Raw genomic sequence first — 15,300 nt, forward strand, 5'->3', positions numbered from 1 at the left:
AGAAATAAAGAGATCCACGTGTTGTCTGATGCAAGTGTTAACTCAAACAGCCAAACCCATGAATGGTTGATAATACTTTTGGAAATGTTGAATCTCAAAAAGCTTTATCCTGGATATATCTTAAAGATTAGCTTAACATTAATGAAGATGGTATGATTAAAGGTAAACTAGGTCTCGTGGATTGAAAATTGGTTTGCAACATCTTTGTGAAGCTTTATTGTTAAAATTCCATTTTAATTTTAAAAAATGCATATGATATGTTGATGGAAATATCAACAAATTTCGTTTGAACACACTTTCTTTTTTAGACTTTTTGCAAACAAGAAGCAAAGATCAAGAGTGCTATATGTCTAGGAAAAGGAGTGAAAAGAGAATTTAATGAATTCTTGAAAATTGTCATGAAAGTAACCTTTATTTGTTAATTCCTTGGTCATTACGTGCAAAGCTTTTCCAAACATTTTATCATCATTTGTCTTTTTTGGGTTGTGATAACTCTATGATATAGAGTTAATTGGTCTTAATTTTGGTAGTAAATTGGCTTAGTTTGTCACAACCCGAAACCTCCATCGGGCACATAACAACCGCCGCGATGTTCCAATTGACACTCATTGTCCGGAATGCCAATCGGAATCTCGCAAGGCTTACATATAAATTTCTTACCTTTTCTGTGAGTAATCGTTTTTAAACATTCCGTTTTAAACAATTACCAGTCGTTTCTGGCTCAAGTAAATCAAAAAACAAAAATATAGCATTTTTATATAAAATAATATTTATAGAAACACGTGTAAGTAAAATAAATTCATACATACAATAATTTACAAAGTTATAATGTACAATAATAATTATAATGACAAGTGGCCCATGAATACACCAAGTACTGGTGATAGTAACCTACTGTCTGTGAGGTAGAGATGTCAACTGGAATCCTCGACAAAATAGGGTATCTACAAGTTACCACAAACCTGAAATGTTTGGAAATGAGGTGGGTGAGATTTTATAATCCCAATGAGTAAACAGACATTATCATAAATATCTAAAGGCGAGTAACATGGAGGCAAGTTTAAACAACAAATTACAAACCATTTCATAAGGTTTTCAATTTATTCCTTAAACCATAAAATATTTGTAATGTACCAAAATAGTTGTTAAGGCTTATGACTTTTATTAAAACAAAGCTCAAGCCAAAACTAATCCTCGGGGATACCTTGACCGAGGCATCTAACCAAGTCCGCCAAGGTAGTTATGATATTTACATATAAAACACATTTTTATTTTTAAAACAAGTCGTTCCTTGGCGTTGGCCGAATTACACATTCACGTGGGGGTTCGACGTGAAGTGAGCTCTAACACTACCTCGGGAGTTACCCTCCTCGCCTCTACAACCTGAGTAACTATATAACCAGGTTTACCATGCCCCTCTAATAGGCAATCCACGGAAACCCGTCACTGCAGTGACTAAACCCACCAATTTTAATAAAATTTCGACAGTATAACGTGGCTTTTATTTATTTACCCAGCCTGCATAGTAAAAGACAGCTTACATAAATTCACAATGCAATTATAAAATATAGTCACATATACTCATATATCATAAGCCATTCATAGGAAAATAATTTTTTCAAGACAATTGATAGCCTCCAATTACTCAATTTTATAATCAATAGTTTCTTATTTCAGAAAATCAAGACAATATATTTATTTGTCACATTTATTTCTAAAACATCAAAAATCTCATTTTAATCTCATTTTCATTTCATAAAATCCATGAAGAGCATTTGAAAATAAACTCTAAAAAATTTACAATAATAATAGGTTTACTCACCGTTTGTACAAATTAACTGATTTTTAGGTGCCTCGATCACTGTTCGTCGGGTACGACTTCCTTACCTTTACCGGAAGGCTCTCCTCTTAAACACATTGCAAAATTTACCCAATTCACCACATTGATGTTAAATCTCTATATAATTGACTTAAATCCTATACTAATGCATGGTATGAAATGCAATAGCCTAAAACGGCTTAAACGCGGTATTAACCTATTTTTGGCACTTTGCCCGATAAATTGCTAACGCGCTCCATTTTAGCTCTAAATCATCCCATTCTCTCTCCAACATTTCTAACCATTAAATATCAGCCAATAACCTTCTAAAAACAACAAAATCAGCTCACTCCCTTCCTTGGAAAATTCGGCCAAAAATGGGACATTAACTCGGTTAATTTTCTACTTTGTTTTTCTATCACGTTTAATCGTTTTTCATCATTTTCTCTTCATTTCCCTTAGAATAAAATCAATTCATCATCATTGTACAGCATTGAGCATCCAGCCAAGAGTGGGTATTGTGAAAATTTAATGATTTCTTGCCCAATTTAATTTCTAAACACATTTAACTAACTAAAACTATCAATTTAACTAAAAATCAAAACCTAAAAATTTCAATTTCTCTCCCCTAGAATTTCGTCCAGCCCTTGATATCACTTTTTGATCTCTCTCCTCAAGCATGCTAAATGGAAATAAAGGCATAGGAAAGGTAGAAATCAAGCTAAAATCGAAAAATCTTACCGTTTGATGCGTAAACGGACAAAAAACGCGATTTCCCCTTTGAATTTTCTAGTTTTCCTTTGTTTTTCTCTTTTCTTCCTTTCCTCTCTATTTTCTCTTTTATTCTTTCCTTATGGCCGGCCAGCACTTAATATGGGGTTTAAATGGGCTGACTTTTCATTAAAATAATATTAAATCATTAAAAAGTGCCATATGTCACTTTCCAATTGGCCCGTTTTTAAAATTTCATCCATTTGTTTCCAAATTTTCACCATACACTTGTCCCACATATCCATAGCTTAGATAAAATTCTCAGACTTATCCAAAGTCTTGGTGGAGCAATTTTTGAAATTTACACTTTTACCCCCGTAAAAGTAAAAAATTACATTTTTGCCCAAAAAACTGAAAAATTGCCCATGGACATATTTTTCATCCCTTATACTCATACCATTCCCCAATTTGTCAAATTTGATCTAAATTCTCTCAAAATCTCATATTTTGTCCGCGGGTGGTAAAATTACAATTTTACCCCTGAACATCAAAATTTTCAATTTTACCCCAAATGAACCCTCGAACTCCGAACAATCAGTTTTAGTCATTCCTGGACTGTAAAATATTAAATTTCATCCTACGATTTCTATTTGAACTAGTTCGAGGTTAAATCAACTCAAGTGTATCGTTAGATACAATACCAGGTTTCATCTATTCTTAGGACTTTCCTAACGTAATAACATGCTACTCAGTGCATGTATGTCATGACATGTGTTTATAGGGTCGGGTTTTACATAGTTCTTGTAATAATGTATAGAAATTAATTAAGTTTTATTTAATTATTTTAGGTTAGTTAATTAGGTGAGTCAATCTAATCTTAGTTAATCTTCTAGTGAAATTGATGGTTATGTGCTTGAGATAAGTTGTTATTGATTTATTTGTGCATTTGTAGGTGTTATAGAAGAATGAGAGAAATTATGAGATGTAGACTTCCACTACATATATCCTAGGATTTTCACCATAACTTTCTTTGTAGAATCACAAATGAGGTGATTCTTAGACCATTGAAAAGCTAAGAGAAAACACTACAACTTTTATGTTTACCACCTTACCTAGTTCGACCTAGAAGCTAGTCAAAAATTCTTTGAAGTTAAGTTATTGTAGCAGTCCCACTACTAAAAAATTAGGTTTTACAGACAAAAAAATCTGTCTATAATTAGTCAGAAATACTCTAATACTCTCATCAATAATAAGTTTCTGTTGGTAAAATCACCGACTAAAATTTTTGTTGATATTACAGTTGGTAAAAAATCCAATCCGTTGGTCAAAAAATTCACCGATGATGACAAAAATCCATCTATAATTTCTACTAGTAAAGTCACTAACCGAAAGCTTTGCTGTCAGTAAATTTGTTAGTAATATACTGATGGATCTCACGGTTGGCAAAGTCATCAGTAATTTACCGATGGATTACCTATGGAATTCCCAATGGAATTAGCAACTAAAATTTTTTTCATGTTTCATTTATAATGAAGCAAATTCCGTTGGTAAAAAAAATAAGATATTTAGTAATAAAAGAATTCCGTAGATAATTTCGTTCGAAATAATTAACTTTCTGTAATTTTTTTTTATTTTGTGTTTCTTGCATGGAATGATAATAATATTAATATATTAGAAGTATTAATTTGGTTTGAAAAATTAATCCAAATGTATTATATAATGGAAAAAAATATACCACATATTTTGAAAATTAAAAAAGAAATGTTCTCTCAAAGTCAATGGAAAACGTTAATATAAGGAGTCTATAACACAACGAAAATGAATTACGATTGTCCATCGGCCAAATCATTGGGAAAGGAAGATTGTTGTTTTAATTGAGGATGCGACTACTGTGATGATGAAGACCCGCCAGTTGGATCTAAAGGCCTTTCAAGGATACCATTCATGTTGGACTTAACATCATGCACGTCAGTCTTCAACTCCTGAGCATTGCTCTTCATTTCTTGATAGCCCTCAGGTTTAGATGATGAAACTCGTGCAGTAGCAGTAAAAGGCATCAAACCACAAGTAGACTCAGATGTCGTAAATGGAGCAAATAGTGTAGCAAGTAGCATATTGGCGCTAAACCCATAGACGTGGGTTCGAGAGGTTTACGAACGTTCAATTCCCTTTAGCCATGCTACTAGATCGAACTCCGATTGGGTTGAACATCTTAATGAAATGGCCCATTTCAAAAAAATTGTAGAAAAGACGGGGCTTATGGACTTACCTATGCAAGGTGGGAGATTCTTTGGTGTTGTGTTCTCAAGTGACGGGGATTATAGTGAGCTACCCCAAACTCTGTAGAAAATTTTATCAAGTCTTGTGATGGTGTCTTGAAAAGAAATGGTTGTGTGGTGCATTTACTCTAAATTTACAAAAGACTATGGTGAAATCGTATGTTTTTATGTAGATGATTTGTTGATCCTTAGTACAATATGCTTGGAATTCTTGAAATCAAGAAATATTTGGCTTCAATTTTCAAAATGAAAGATCTCAATAAACTTGACACAATTTTGGGAATTAAAGTCAAAAGAGATCAAAATGTGATTGCATTAAAGCAATCACATTTCATAGAGAAAATTCTTCACAAATATAGTCATTTTGGAATCAAAGAGTTTAATACTTCTTATAATTCAAGTATAAAATTGACTAAGAATTGTGAAAGAGTTATGGCACAATTAGAACATGCAAGTGTAATAGGTAGTATAATGTATATTGCATATTGTACTAAACCAAATATAGCCTTCGTAGTTTGCAAACTTTCTAGGTTTACAAGTAAACTTGGCAAAGATCATTGGAAGGCTATTATTAGAGTACTTGGATATTTAAAGAAAACAAAAAATTTAGAAATTTGTTACAGTGGTTTTCCTAGTACTTTAGACGGATTTTCTAATGCTAGTTGGATAACTAGTATTCATGACAATAAATCCACATCATGATGAATTTTTACCTTGGGAGGTGGTGCCATTAGCTGGGCATCTAAGAAGCAAATTTGTGTTATGCATTCCACAATGGAATCTGAATTTTTAGCATTAGCAGTTGCTGAAAAAGAAGCGGAATGGTTGAGAAATTTGTTATAAGATATAAAGTTGTGGCTACAACCAATGTCAGCCATTTCCATATATTGTGATAGTTAGGCTACATTGTGTGTAGCCCATTATAAGATTTATAATGGAAAGTCTAAACACATAAGTCTGCGACCTGCCTACATAAGAAAATTAATCTCCAATGGTATTGTAACAATAGTTTATGTTAAATCTTGCAAGAATATGGCTGATCCACTTACCAAAGCTTTGCCAAAAGAGGCTGTAAAGTCAACTTCTAGTGGAATGGGGCTAAAACCCTTGACTCAAAAGCACTAGTAATGGAAACCCAACTTTGAGTTAGCAAAACTAACAATAAAAGTTCAGTGGGTAATAACAAGTTACTATATGCTGTCATTATGCACTGAATGTTTTGTATTAAATAGCCTCAATCTAGAATATTTAGTACAACTGTTATGAAAAGAGGATGAGAAAAAGGCTCTTAATGAAAATATTAAATGCCTGCAGTAACAGGGGCATAATTACAAATTCCACCTATATGAATATTGGAGTGGTGCCACTTCAAACAAGAGTTAAAAGGGTTTACTCTTGTAAATATTCATGAAACCATGATTAGCACAAGGCCATATAAGTGCTAAAGCAGTTTGCAGAATCTTAAAGCAATTAAACAATGCTATGTGTGTGATATTTTCGGTTATGACAATAAGGAGTTGTGGTTCAATCCTTGTGATACCAAAACTTCGTCTTAACTTTAAAATTTGTACACTAATAGAAAGTTCAAGTCTTCAAGATACTCTCTATTATGCATAGTATTATTAATTTTACAAACTAGTGGACGATTGTTAAATAGTTTGTAATATAAAGAAGTCTTTATTCAGGTGTAATTATTCAAATTAAGATATGACTCTTGAATAAAGAAGAGATGGTTTCAAACATAACTGTTAAAATACGTTGATTAACTATTCAGTATTTTCAATCAGACACATCTCTTAAAACTTAATAAGACATGTCTATTGAAACAAATTAAACACAACCTTTCAGTGTCTATAAAAGGAACATATATTCAACCAAACTTCATTCATTCAAAGCATTCTGGTCAAAAAGCTTGTTGTATCCTGGAGAGTCATTATTTGCAAATTCCCATAATAGGTAACAACTCTTTAAAGAAAGTATGTTACAGCATGCCTCAAGCCTACTTTCTTCCTTTTTTCTTCTTCTACTAATTTTATAACACTTCTCGCTGGTATGTTTTAGGGTGATACAGGGAGGTCTGTTTTTGGGTGAGTTTATTGCAATATGTTTCATGTTCTGGGTTTGCGATGTATGCTTCAGGTGTTTCCTTCCTGTTAAGGATGTTTTTAGGCTATGGCCTTGTCTTCTTAACCCAGATTCTCCTTAAAGAAAATCTTGACTTGCTTTGTTTGAAGCATATAGGGTATTTTGGAGGTATGTAGTGGGTTAATCAAGCTTTTCTGGCCCTCTAGAAAAGAAGTATGAATGACTCTGCTATTCCTATTTTAATGCATATTTGAGATGGTAACCGGGCTGACATGCTAATGAACAGAATGCATGGATGGGAACAGGAACTGGAATTGGCTGTTGCTGATATTTGATTTTGTCCGAACCAAATGTTGTCTCGTTATTTTCAGCGGATTGGTCTGTGAATGTTTTTGAAAAGGAAGACGCAGTCCTGGGCATTTCGGGATAGGCTTTGATCTGTAGTTTAGTTACCGCATAAGTTTTCTGGATTGTATCTACCCCCAAATTGAGCAAAGCCTTGTAGCAGCACTTCGTATCTCTGCTTGATGTAATAAACGAAGTCTTGCTATAATTATACAGAATCAAAAATCTATATATCTTAAATTATATATATATATATATATATATAGTAATAAAAATTAAAAATTAAAGAGTTAGGACTGTCACCACTTTTAACTTCACCACTGATTGCATGGAGTGACAAATAGGAGGAAAAAAAGGTCAAAAGAAACATTCACATCAATAGAGTTGTTGGGAAGGTGGCAGATGGGCCAATGTTAGCTAATGCCCAGTTTGTTTTTCTTCCCTTGTTATGATGTTAAAGCTAAGGCATTGTCAAGGAAACTGATCAACAAGCCATCAATTCATTTGTGTGTTTAGACACATATAAAAATGCCTAATTTACTAACATATATATGGTTTGATTACTCAAATTTCATATATTAGAAGGGAAGAACTTAAGATAACTACATTTTTTTTTGCCGAATTTGTTATTGAATATTTTTGTACATTTAAAATCTCGTTTGATTTTATATTATATAATTTTTTTGAAATTTTAGTTTTTTAAAATTAAATATAAGATCTTAAATGGATTTCAATTTTCACTTGATTTGAAACTGCATGTTTCAGCCACCGGGGGATTTCACTGTGGACTAAAATAGTAGAATGCATGCACCATCAAGCTCTTACTTTGTCTTCACTGCAGACATGATCTTACCATGATTTTCCTTTTTATCTTCTTTCTCTTAAGGGATAAAATTTGACCTTGAATTTGAGTTTTCCCAGAACTAAATGGAGTACCCTCTGTATATTTCTATTTCCATCAGAAAGGCCTTTTAGCAATTAAAATAAAAAATTAAATCAGTTTTTTTATTCGAAATGCAAGAGAATAATGAGTATAATAATAAATTAATTAAGTGAGGATTAATACTCAAATATTATATATATATATATAGTATAAATATTAACAAAATCCCTAAATTGAAAGAAAGTGTAAAAGATTAGTTAAGCTCAATATAACTTTCATTAGGCTTGATTGATCATACAAAGCGTTCTTGTTTGGAGTTTTGTTTGTCTCAAGCAAAAGGAAAAGAAAAAAAGCCTACTTTTGAAAAAGCCTCGTTAAAAAAGGCTTTTGCTCTACCCCCAATTGTTTTCCTATATATGTGACAGAGCTGGAAGTCTTTTTAGACAACCTAGCAATCATACCATGCTTAGGTATATATGTGATGCTGGAACCAGATTAGCTTGTGCCAATCAACTCTTGGCTGGCTCGAATCATCAAGAAGCCGTTTGTCGTTCACGTCTTTCTTTCCTCGTTTGTTTCTTTTATTAACGTCAATTTTTGGATGATTTCCTCCAATATTCTCATTTAGGTTTCATATTTCTTTGAATAATACTGCACTATTCATCCCACAGTGTCTCTTCCTCCCAAATTTCGTTTCTCACTTTTCCATGTTCTTTTGCCCTTGACGTATTCTCTTTTTCTCTCTCCTTTCTCAACCAATCAATAGGTTGCTTCATTGAATAAGAGTCTACAGCTCATCTAAAGAAGATATTTATAAAGCTTCGCAAGCAAGTACGTTAAACTTATTTTTTAAAATTATTATGCAACGAAAATAATCATATTAATTATCAACTGTGGTGTTTTATACAATAATATTATTATCTTAATTAATTTTAAAGTATATTTTATATGTATATTAATCTTATATATAAATATATATAATGTGTATTGCTTGGTTTGCATTTTCATAGTTAATTGTTTCCAGTGAGGTGAATAATGCATCTGTACAAGCAAGCACATCAAAAATTGTTACGAAGATGCGCAATGAGTATGTTAAGACAAAATAAAATACAACACTCTGAAGCCTAGAAAGTACAATTATTAGATCTCTATAGAATATTAGAATATATAAAGGGTAACCAGCTGAAAGACCTGGATCAAATTCGGAACTCAATCTTTAGCTATTCAGTAAGAAAACAATTGGTAATTGCTTGATAGCTATAAATTTTTTAAGGTGCAGATGGGAGTTCTTCACATATCCCAATTAATTGGAAACAGCTCTTTCCAATCAATGTGTAGTTCTAAATTTAGAAGAAAACTAATTAGATAGAGAAATTTAATGCACTCTTTTCCAATCTTTTTCCTAACACTCGTTCTTAATGAAATGTAACAACTTCCAATTTTAATAACTCCGCACTGCGGGGTGCGAACCTTTAACAGGTAATCATCTGTTCCTCCATGCTGGCTATTGAATGTTATCCCTTGATATCAATTCACTGTAAGAAAATGAAGGAAAATTTGGTCAATGTTTTGTTCTAATTTTTGTTTATATTTGAAGCAAAACCATGATAGAAAACCAACCGTAGCAACTGAGTGAGCTGAGCGGCCTTAGCGAAATCGCCTTCTTCTCGTGCCTTGAGTATATGAAACAGGAGAGCCAGACGAAGACGTGTAAGCGCACTTCGCTGGATGATGAGTTCAGTTTCTTTCTTTAGCATTTGACATTCCATTTCAATTGCCTTGAATTTCTCTCGAACCTGCGATTGTCCTTCTTTGATGCTTTTTTGCTCCTTGCCAATCTCTTCGATATCTGCCTTTAATCGTCCGTATTTGACTTTCAAATCTTTTGTCCCATTTTTCTTCTAGTCATTGAACAATTACAACGGAATTCATTATTACAAGCTTCGCTAAACTTTAACATACGAGTTTCAACAAACAGCAATACAACAATGAGCATTTTATCGTACATACCTTATGCTTATATCGTATATTGAAGCGACTCTTCCTAAGCACCATCCTAGCAACACGACGACGCATTGAAAAAGTCCTCAACCTCATCTCGTTCGAATTTAGTGGCGAAATCGATGAAGCAGAGCCACCATATGTAATATACAACCATTTCCGTGTCTACTTATTTGCCTGAAAATGTGAAAGCTGCCTTTAACTTTGCGCAAGTTTTTCGTAAGCAAATGAACATAATCGCGCGATAACAGGCTGATTCACTTTTTTAGCTTTTATTGGCTGCTGCCTTGTCTGATTCATGATGTCCACATGCAAGGCATGGGAATGAAACAATTGTTGCCAATAAAATATTTTTGCAAAATAAACGATCGTCATCAATAAATGTTTGTGCTGTAATTTGGTTTCTATCTTGCAGCTAAAACTCCATGGCCGCTGGTTGTCTTGCAGAGTCATAAGTATAAAATTTATTTATTTATTTTCTGAGAGGTATACGATTATCTTTGGTTGGTGGAGCTTTCATTATATAAGTTGGGAAGGCCAAGACGGAATCTTCGATGTAACGTTTTAAGAGCTTATTACAATCCGTTTTTCTTTTTTCATCTTATTTGGTATTAGTTTTGTAATCAAATTTAAAGATTGTGATTACACATAATTCCAAGCACACCTTAGAAGTTTCATGTTCACATCCCGGGATGAGTGCATGGGGATTCAAGAGATAAGAGAGCTACTTCTCATTGTATCACCAAAAACTAAACAGTGGAGGGCATTTATGGATGAACCGTACCAATCACCCTAAAAGTGAAAAGACGATCTGCGAGTTATAAGCAAATGAATTGTCACTTTTATTGATACTAGAAGTGAAAAGACTAGGATTTGATTGGATGCCTTGAAACCATCCAACACGGACACGGACGATGCCCAAAAGTATAATTGCGGGACCAACTGTCATTGCCGACTTATAGATGACTCATCCAGCCAATCTCAATAAGCCAGGAATTAATAGATTAAGGATTGAGTTGAACACGGTATCCTCAAAAGTCAAAAGGTGTATGTGATTGATCAACTTTTCAATAAGTACAATTGCTATATTTACCCTGCTAAGCAATCTCTATATTATATATATATATATATATATATATATATATATATATATATATATATATGTGTGTGTGTGTATAAGTAGCTCCCAAAGCTAATGTTACGATTGGCCCCAATTGGAAGGCTTTTTTTTTTATCCATTATAATAAAGCTCATAATTAATTGTTTTCTTTAAATATCTTAATACTCGATTTATGTTTTGCCAATGCATAGTGCTTGGATTACTTATATATCTACTTAACTTTTGAACAACAAATGCTATATCTGGCCTTGTACATGTCATTTTATACATCAAGCAACCAATTACTCTTACATATTGTAATTGATCAACAACCCTACTAATATTAGGTACTAATATAATTTGAGGATCCATGGGTGTAGATGTTGGTATACAATTAGTAAAATTAAACTTTTCAAGCACTTTTTCAATGTAATACGATTGAGATAAAGTGTTTTGACAAAAACTTTTTTGTCTCATTGACTTGTTCCAAATCCGTATAAAAAATTAGCATATTATCCACATATAAGCAAATTATAACACCTTTACCATTTTGAAATTTGCTATATATGCACTTGTCAGATTCATTTACGCTGTAGCCATTAGCTAAAACAATTTCATCAAATTTTTATACCATTGTTTTGGTGCTTGTTGAAGCCCATACAATGATTTGACAAGTTTACAAACTTTATGCTCTTGTCCTGAAACAACAAACCCTTCTGGTTGTTCCATGTAGGCTTCCTCTTCTAATTCACCATTTAAAAATGTTGTTTTGACATCCATTTGGTAAATTACCAACTTATAAATTGATGCAAGGGAGATTAGAAGTCTAGTTGTAACAATTCTTGCTACTGGAGTATAAGTATCAAAGTAGTCAATCCCTTGCTTTTGCGTAAAGCCTTTGGCTACTAATCTTGCTTTGAACTTGTCTATGGTTCCATCTACTTTCATTTTCTTTTTGAAAATCCATTTACAACCTATTGGTTTGGAACCTAGTGGAAGATCAACCAAAATCCAAGTATTATTTCCCATTATTGAGTCCATCTTATCATTGATTGCTTCCTTCCAAAATGTAGAATCTTGAGACTTTATTGCCTCATCATATTAACAGGGTTTGATTCTAAATTAAAACAATAAGGAATCTTATTGTTAATATTTTCTCATATTCCTTCTATGAGGAACATATAAAAGTTTGGATCAAAATCTTTTACCTTTCTAACCTTTTTGCTTTTCCTTATTTCTGGTCCAGAGTCATCATTATCTTCATTTTGTTCCAATGGAATGACATTTGACTGAATTGATTGTAGTGGCTGTAGTTATCTTAAAATAGATTTGAATCTATTTTCATCAAATATTGCATCTCTTGATTCAATAACAGTATTGGCAGGAATTGAATCATTTGGTTCAATTACCATGAACCTATATGCTTTACTATGTTATGCATATCCTATGAATATGCATTCTATTTCTCTTTCACCCAATTTCTTTTTTTTGGGTTCTGAAATTTTAACTATAGCTCTGCATCCCCAAACCTTCATATAACTAAGGTTTGCATCCCCAAACCTGCATCCCCAAACCTGCTAAGCAATATTCATATTATATATATATATAAAGGAGCTCCCAAAGCTAATGTTGCTATTGGCCCAACTCGAAGAATTTTTTTTATATATTTTAAAAAATAATTTTTAAAAGTAAAATATTTTTAAAAATAATTTTTATAATTTTAATTATTTTTAGTCAAGTTGAACAAAATTACTTTTAACGAAGTTACACGCTATGATGTTACACGTCATTGTAGAAGGAGAAAAAAATTATCAGCCAATTACGTGCCGCTACGTAGATTTAATGATGTCATAACCATGTAATTAATTATAAAATAATTAATTTATTGGTTGGATTATTTTAAAGACATATAGTTAAACCAATTCTCTTATTGGTATATATTTATCCCTTGAGATAATTTAAAAATAATATTTAAATTGGACCAATCAAAAAATTAGTTATTGGTCATTCAATTTATCTCTAAATAAATCAAGATAATTTAGAGATAATATTCATATTTTTTACCAATCAAAAAATTAGTTATTGGTCATCCAATTTATCTCTAAATAAATCAAGATAATTTAAAGATAATATTCATATTTTTGACCAATCAAAAATTAGTTATTGGTCATTCAATTTATCTCTAAATAAATCAAAATAATTTAGAGATAATATTTATATTTTGACCAATCAAAATTTAATTATTGGTCATTTAATTTATCTCTAATAATTATATTAATTTAGAGATAAAACTCAAATTGGATTATTTAATTTATCTATAATAAATTGAGATAATTTAGAGATAATACCTAACTTCGGCCAATCAAAATTCAAGGACTCAAGGTCCGACCAATCAAAAGACTTTTAATGAGTCATCATGATTTATCTCTAAATAAATTAAAATAATTTAAAGATAATTCAAAGAGATTACATTCTCATCAAAGTCTCCCACCAAACATTATAAATAGGGGGCTCCCCCTAGCCATTTTCATTCATTTTACAGGCATTCGAATATTCAGAGGTATTCGAAGATTGGGAGCATTTGAAGATTGAGAGCATTTCAGAGATCAAGAAGAATATAAGATTTTTTAAGTGAAGATCAAGCAACAACGAAGTTCGTGATCAAGCAGCAACGAAGTTAGTGATCAAGATATCAAGCGAAGTTCGTGATCAAGATATCAAGCGAAGTTCGTGATCAAGATATTGTGTTCGTAATCAAGATTAAGTCGTGAAGACCCTTGAAGCGAAGATCAAGTGTTCGTGATCAAGATTAACTCGTGAATACCCTTGAAGCGAAGATCAAGTGTTCGTGATCAAGACTAAGTCGTGAAGACCCTTGACGCGAAGATCAAGCATGTTCGTGATCAAGACTAAGTCCAAGTTTGCAACTCTTGAAGATAAATTGAAGAAATTAATCAGAGGAATTTCCAGAGATCATCACTCACTTCATCAAATTTTTGTATTTGTCTCATAATTTTCAAGTCAAGAAATTTCGACGAGAAATTTGTGTGTACAAATTTCTGGCACACCCAGTGAGACAATCTTTGCCTCTCATCTGCTTTCTTCAAGCAAATCTCCAAATATCTCCAAGTTGCAATGGCTCCTAAGAAGAATCTCGCCAACAAACCTACTGTCAAGCCTGCTAAAGCGAATCCTACAGTTTTTCCAACCTCATCATCAAGTACAGATGTTCCAACACATCCATATGGTACTCGAAGAAAGACAGAAGCTCTTACTAAATTGTATGAGCAAACTCTCCCAGTCCTTAACCAAAATCCTTTGTATGATGCTTCTTCCCCAAGTTCCAAAGAAGTCCCTACCATGCAACTTGCTTCCTCTAAAGGATCAAGTACCAATCAACTCAAGGAATATGATGGCTACTCAAGCAGTAACTCTGTTTCATCATCCCTTCACCAAAGCTCTTCGTCAAAAGTCGATTCTGGAATGATGGTTGCCATGACCACTAGAACAACATCTCTAGAAGAACAAGTAGCGCTTCTTGCAAAGACTGTGGAATCTCTGACAACAAGCATCAAAGAAAAGGATGGACAAAATGCCTTAATGATGGCAAAAATTAGTAGCCTTACTGGAAAGGCACCAATGGATCTTGGTCAAAATCAACTCCAAGATAATGAGGAGAATTCCACTACGGAAGTGGAAAATAATCTCCAACAAAAATCTAATGAAGCAGTCACCAATCAATTGAAGGAACTCATCAAAGAAGCCATCAAGGAACAGGTGGAAAGTGTCACTCAACCTTCATACACATATGCCAAGCCATATTCTCAAAGGATTGATCGCATGAGGATGCCACCAAACTATCAGCCACCAAAGTTCCAACAGTTTGATGGTAAAGGAAATCCTCGTCAACATGTTGCACATTTCATAGAAACTTGTAACAACGCTGGCACTTATGGTGATCTTATGGTGAAACAGTTTGTTCGCTCTTTAAAGGGCAATGCTTTTGATTGGTACACAGACTTAGAGCCTGGGATGATTGATAATTGGGAGCAATTAGAACATGAGTTCCTTAATCGCT

At 32.9% G+C, this 15,300-nt stretch overlaps 1 protein-coding gene and 1 long non-coding RNA gene across 3 annotated transcripts; one reads left to right on the forward strand and one right to left on the reverse strand.

Annotated features, from left to right (window-relative positions):
- Positions 6,681 to 7,447, forward strand: LOC108662850. The gene is made up of 2 exons (XR_001928694.1): positions 6,681 to 6,765; positions 6,871 to 7,447. It is a non-coding gene; the product is annotated as an uncharacterized LOC108662850 (long non-coding RNA).
- On the reverse strand, positions 9,288 to 10,374 carry LOC18507232. 2 transcript variants are annotated; one of them, XM_018124547.1, is made up of 3 exons: positions 10,133 to 10,374; positions 9,743 to 10,020; positions 9,288 to 9,657 (listed from the first exon to the last, which is right to left on the reverse strand). In XM_018124547.1, exons 1-3 carry the CDS (start codon positions 10,217 to 10,219, stop codon positions 9,627 to 9,629), a joined length of 396 nt encoding a protein of 131 aa, XP_017980036.1. In that variant the 5' UTR covers positions 10,220 to 10,374; the 3' UTR covers positions 9,288 to 9,626. The 2 variants fall into 2 exon arrangements, with proteins under 2 accessions (XP_017980036.1, XP_017980035.1); XM_018124546.1 differs by having other exon boundaries at positions 9,289 to 9,657; positions 9,743 to 10,023; positions 10,133 to 10,371.

The sequence above is a fragment of the Theobroma cacao genome, chromosome 7 (genome assembly GCF_000208745.1).
Source record: "Theobroma cacao cultivar B97-61/B2 chromosome 7, Criollo_cocoa_genome_V2, whole genome shotgun sequence".
Classification (NCBI taxonomy): Eukaryota; Viridiplantae; Streptophyta; class Magnoliopsida; order Malvales; family Malvaceae; genus Theobroma; species Theobroma cacao.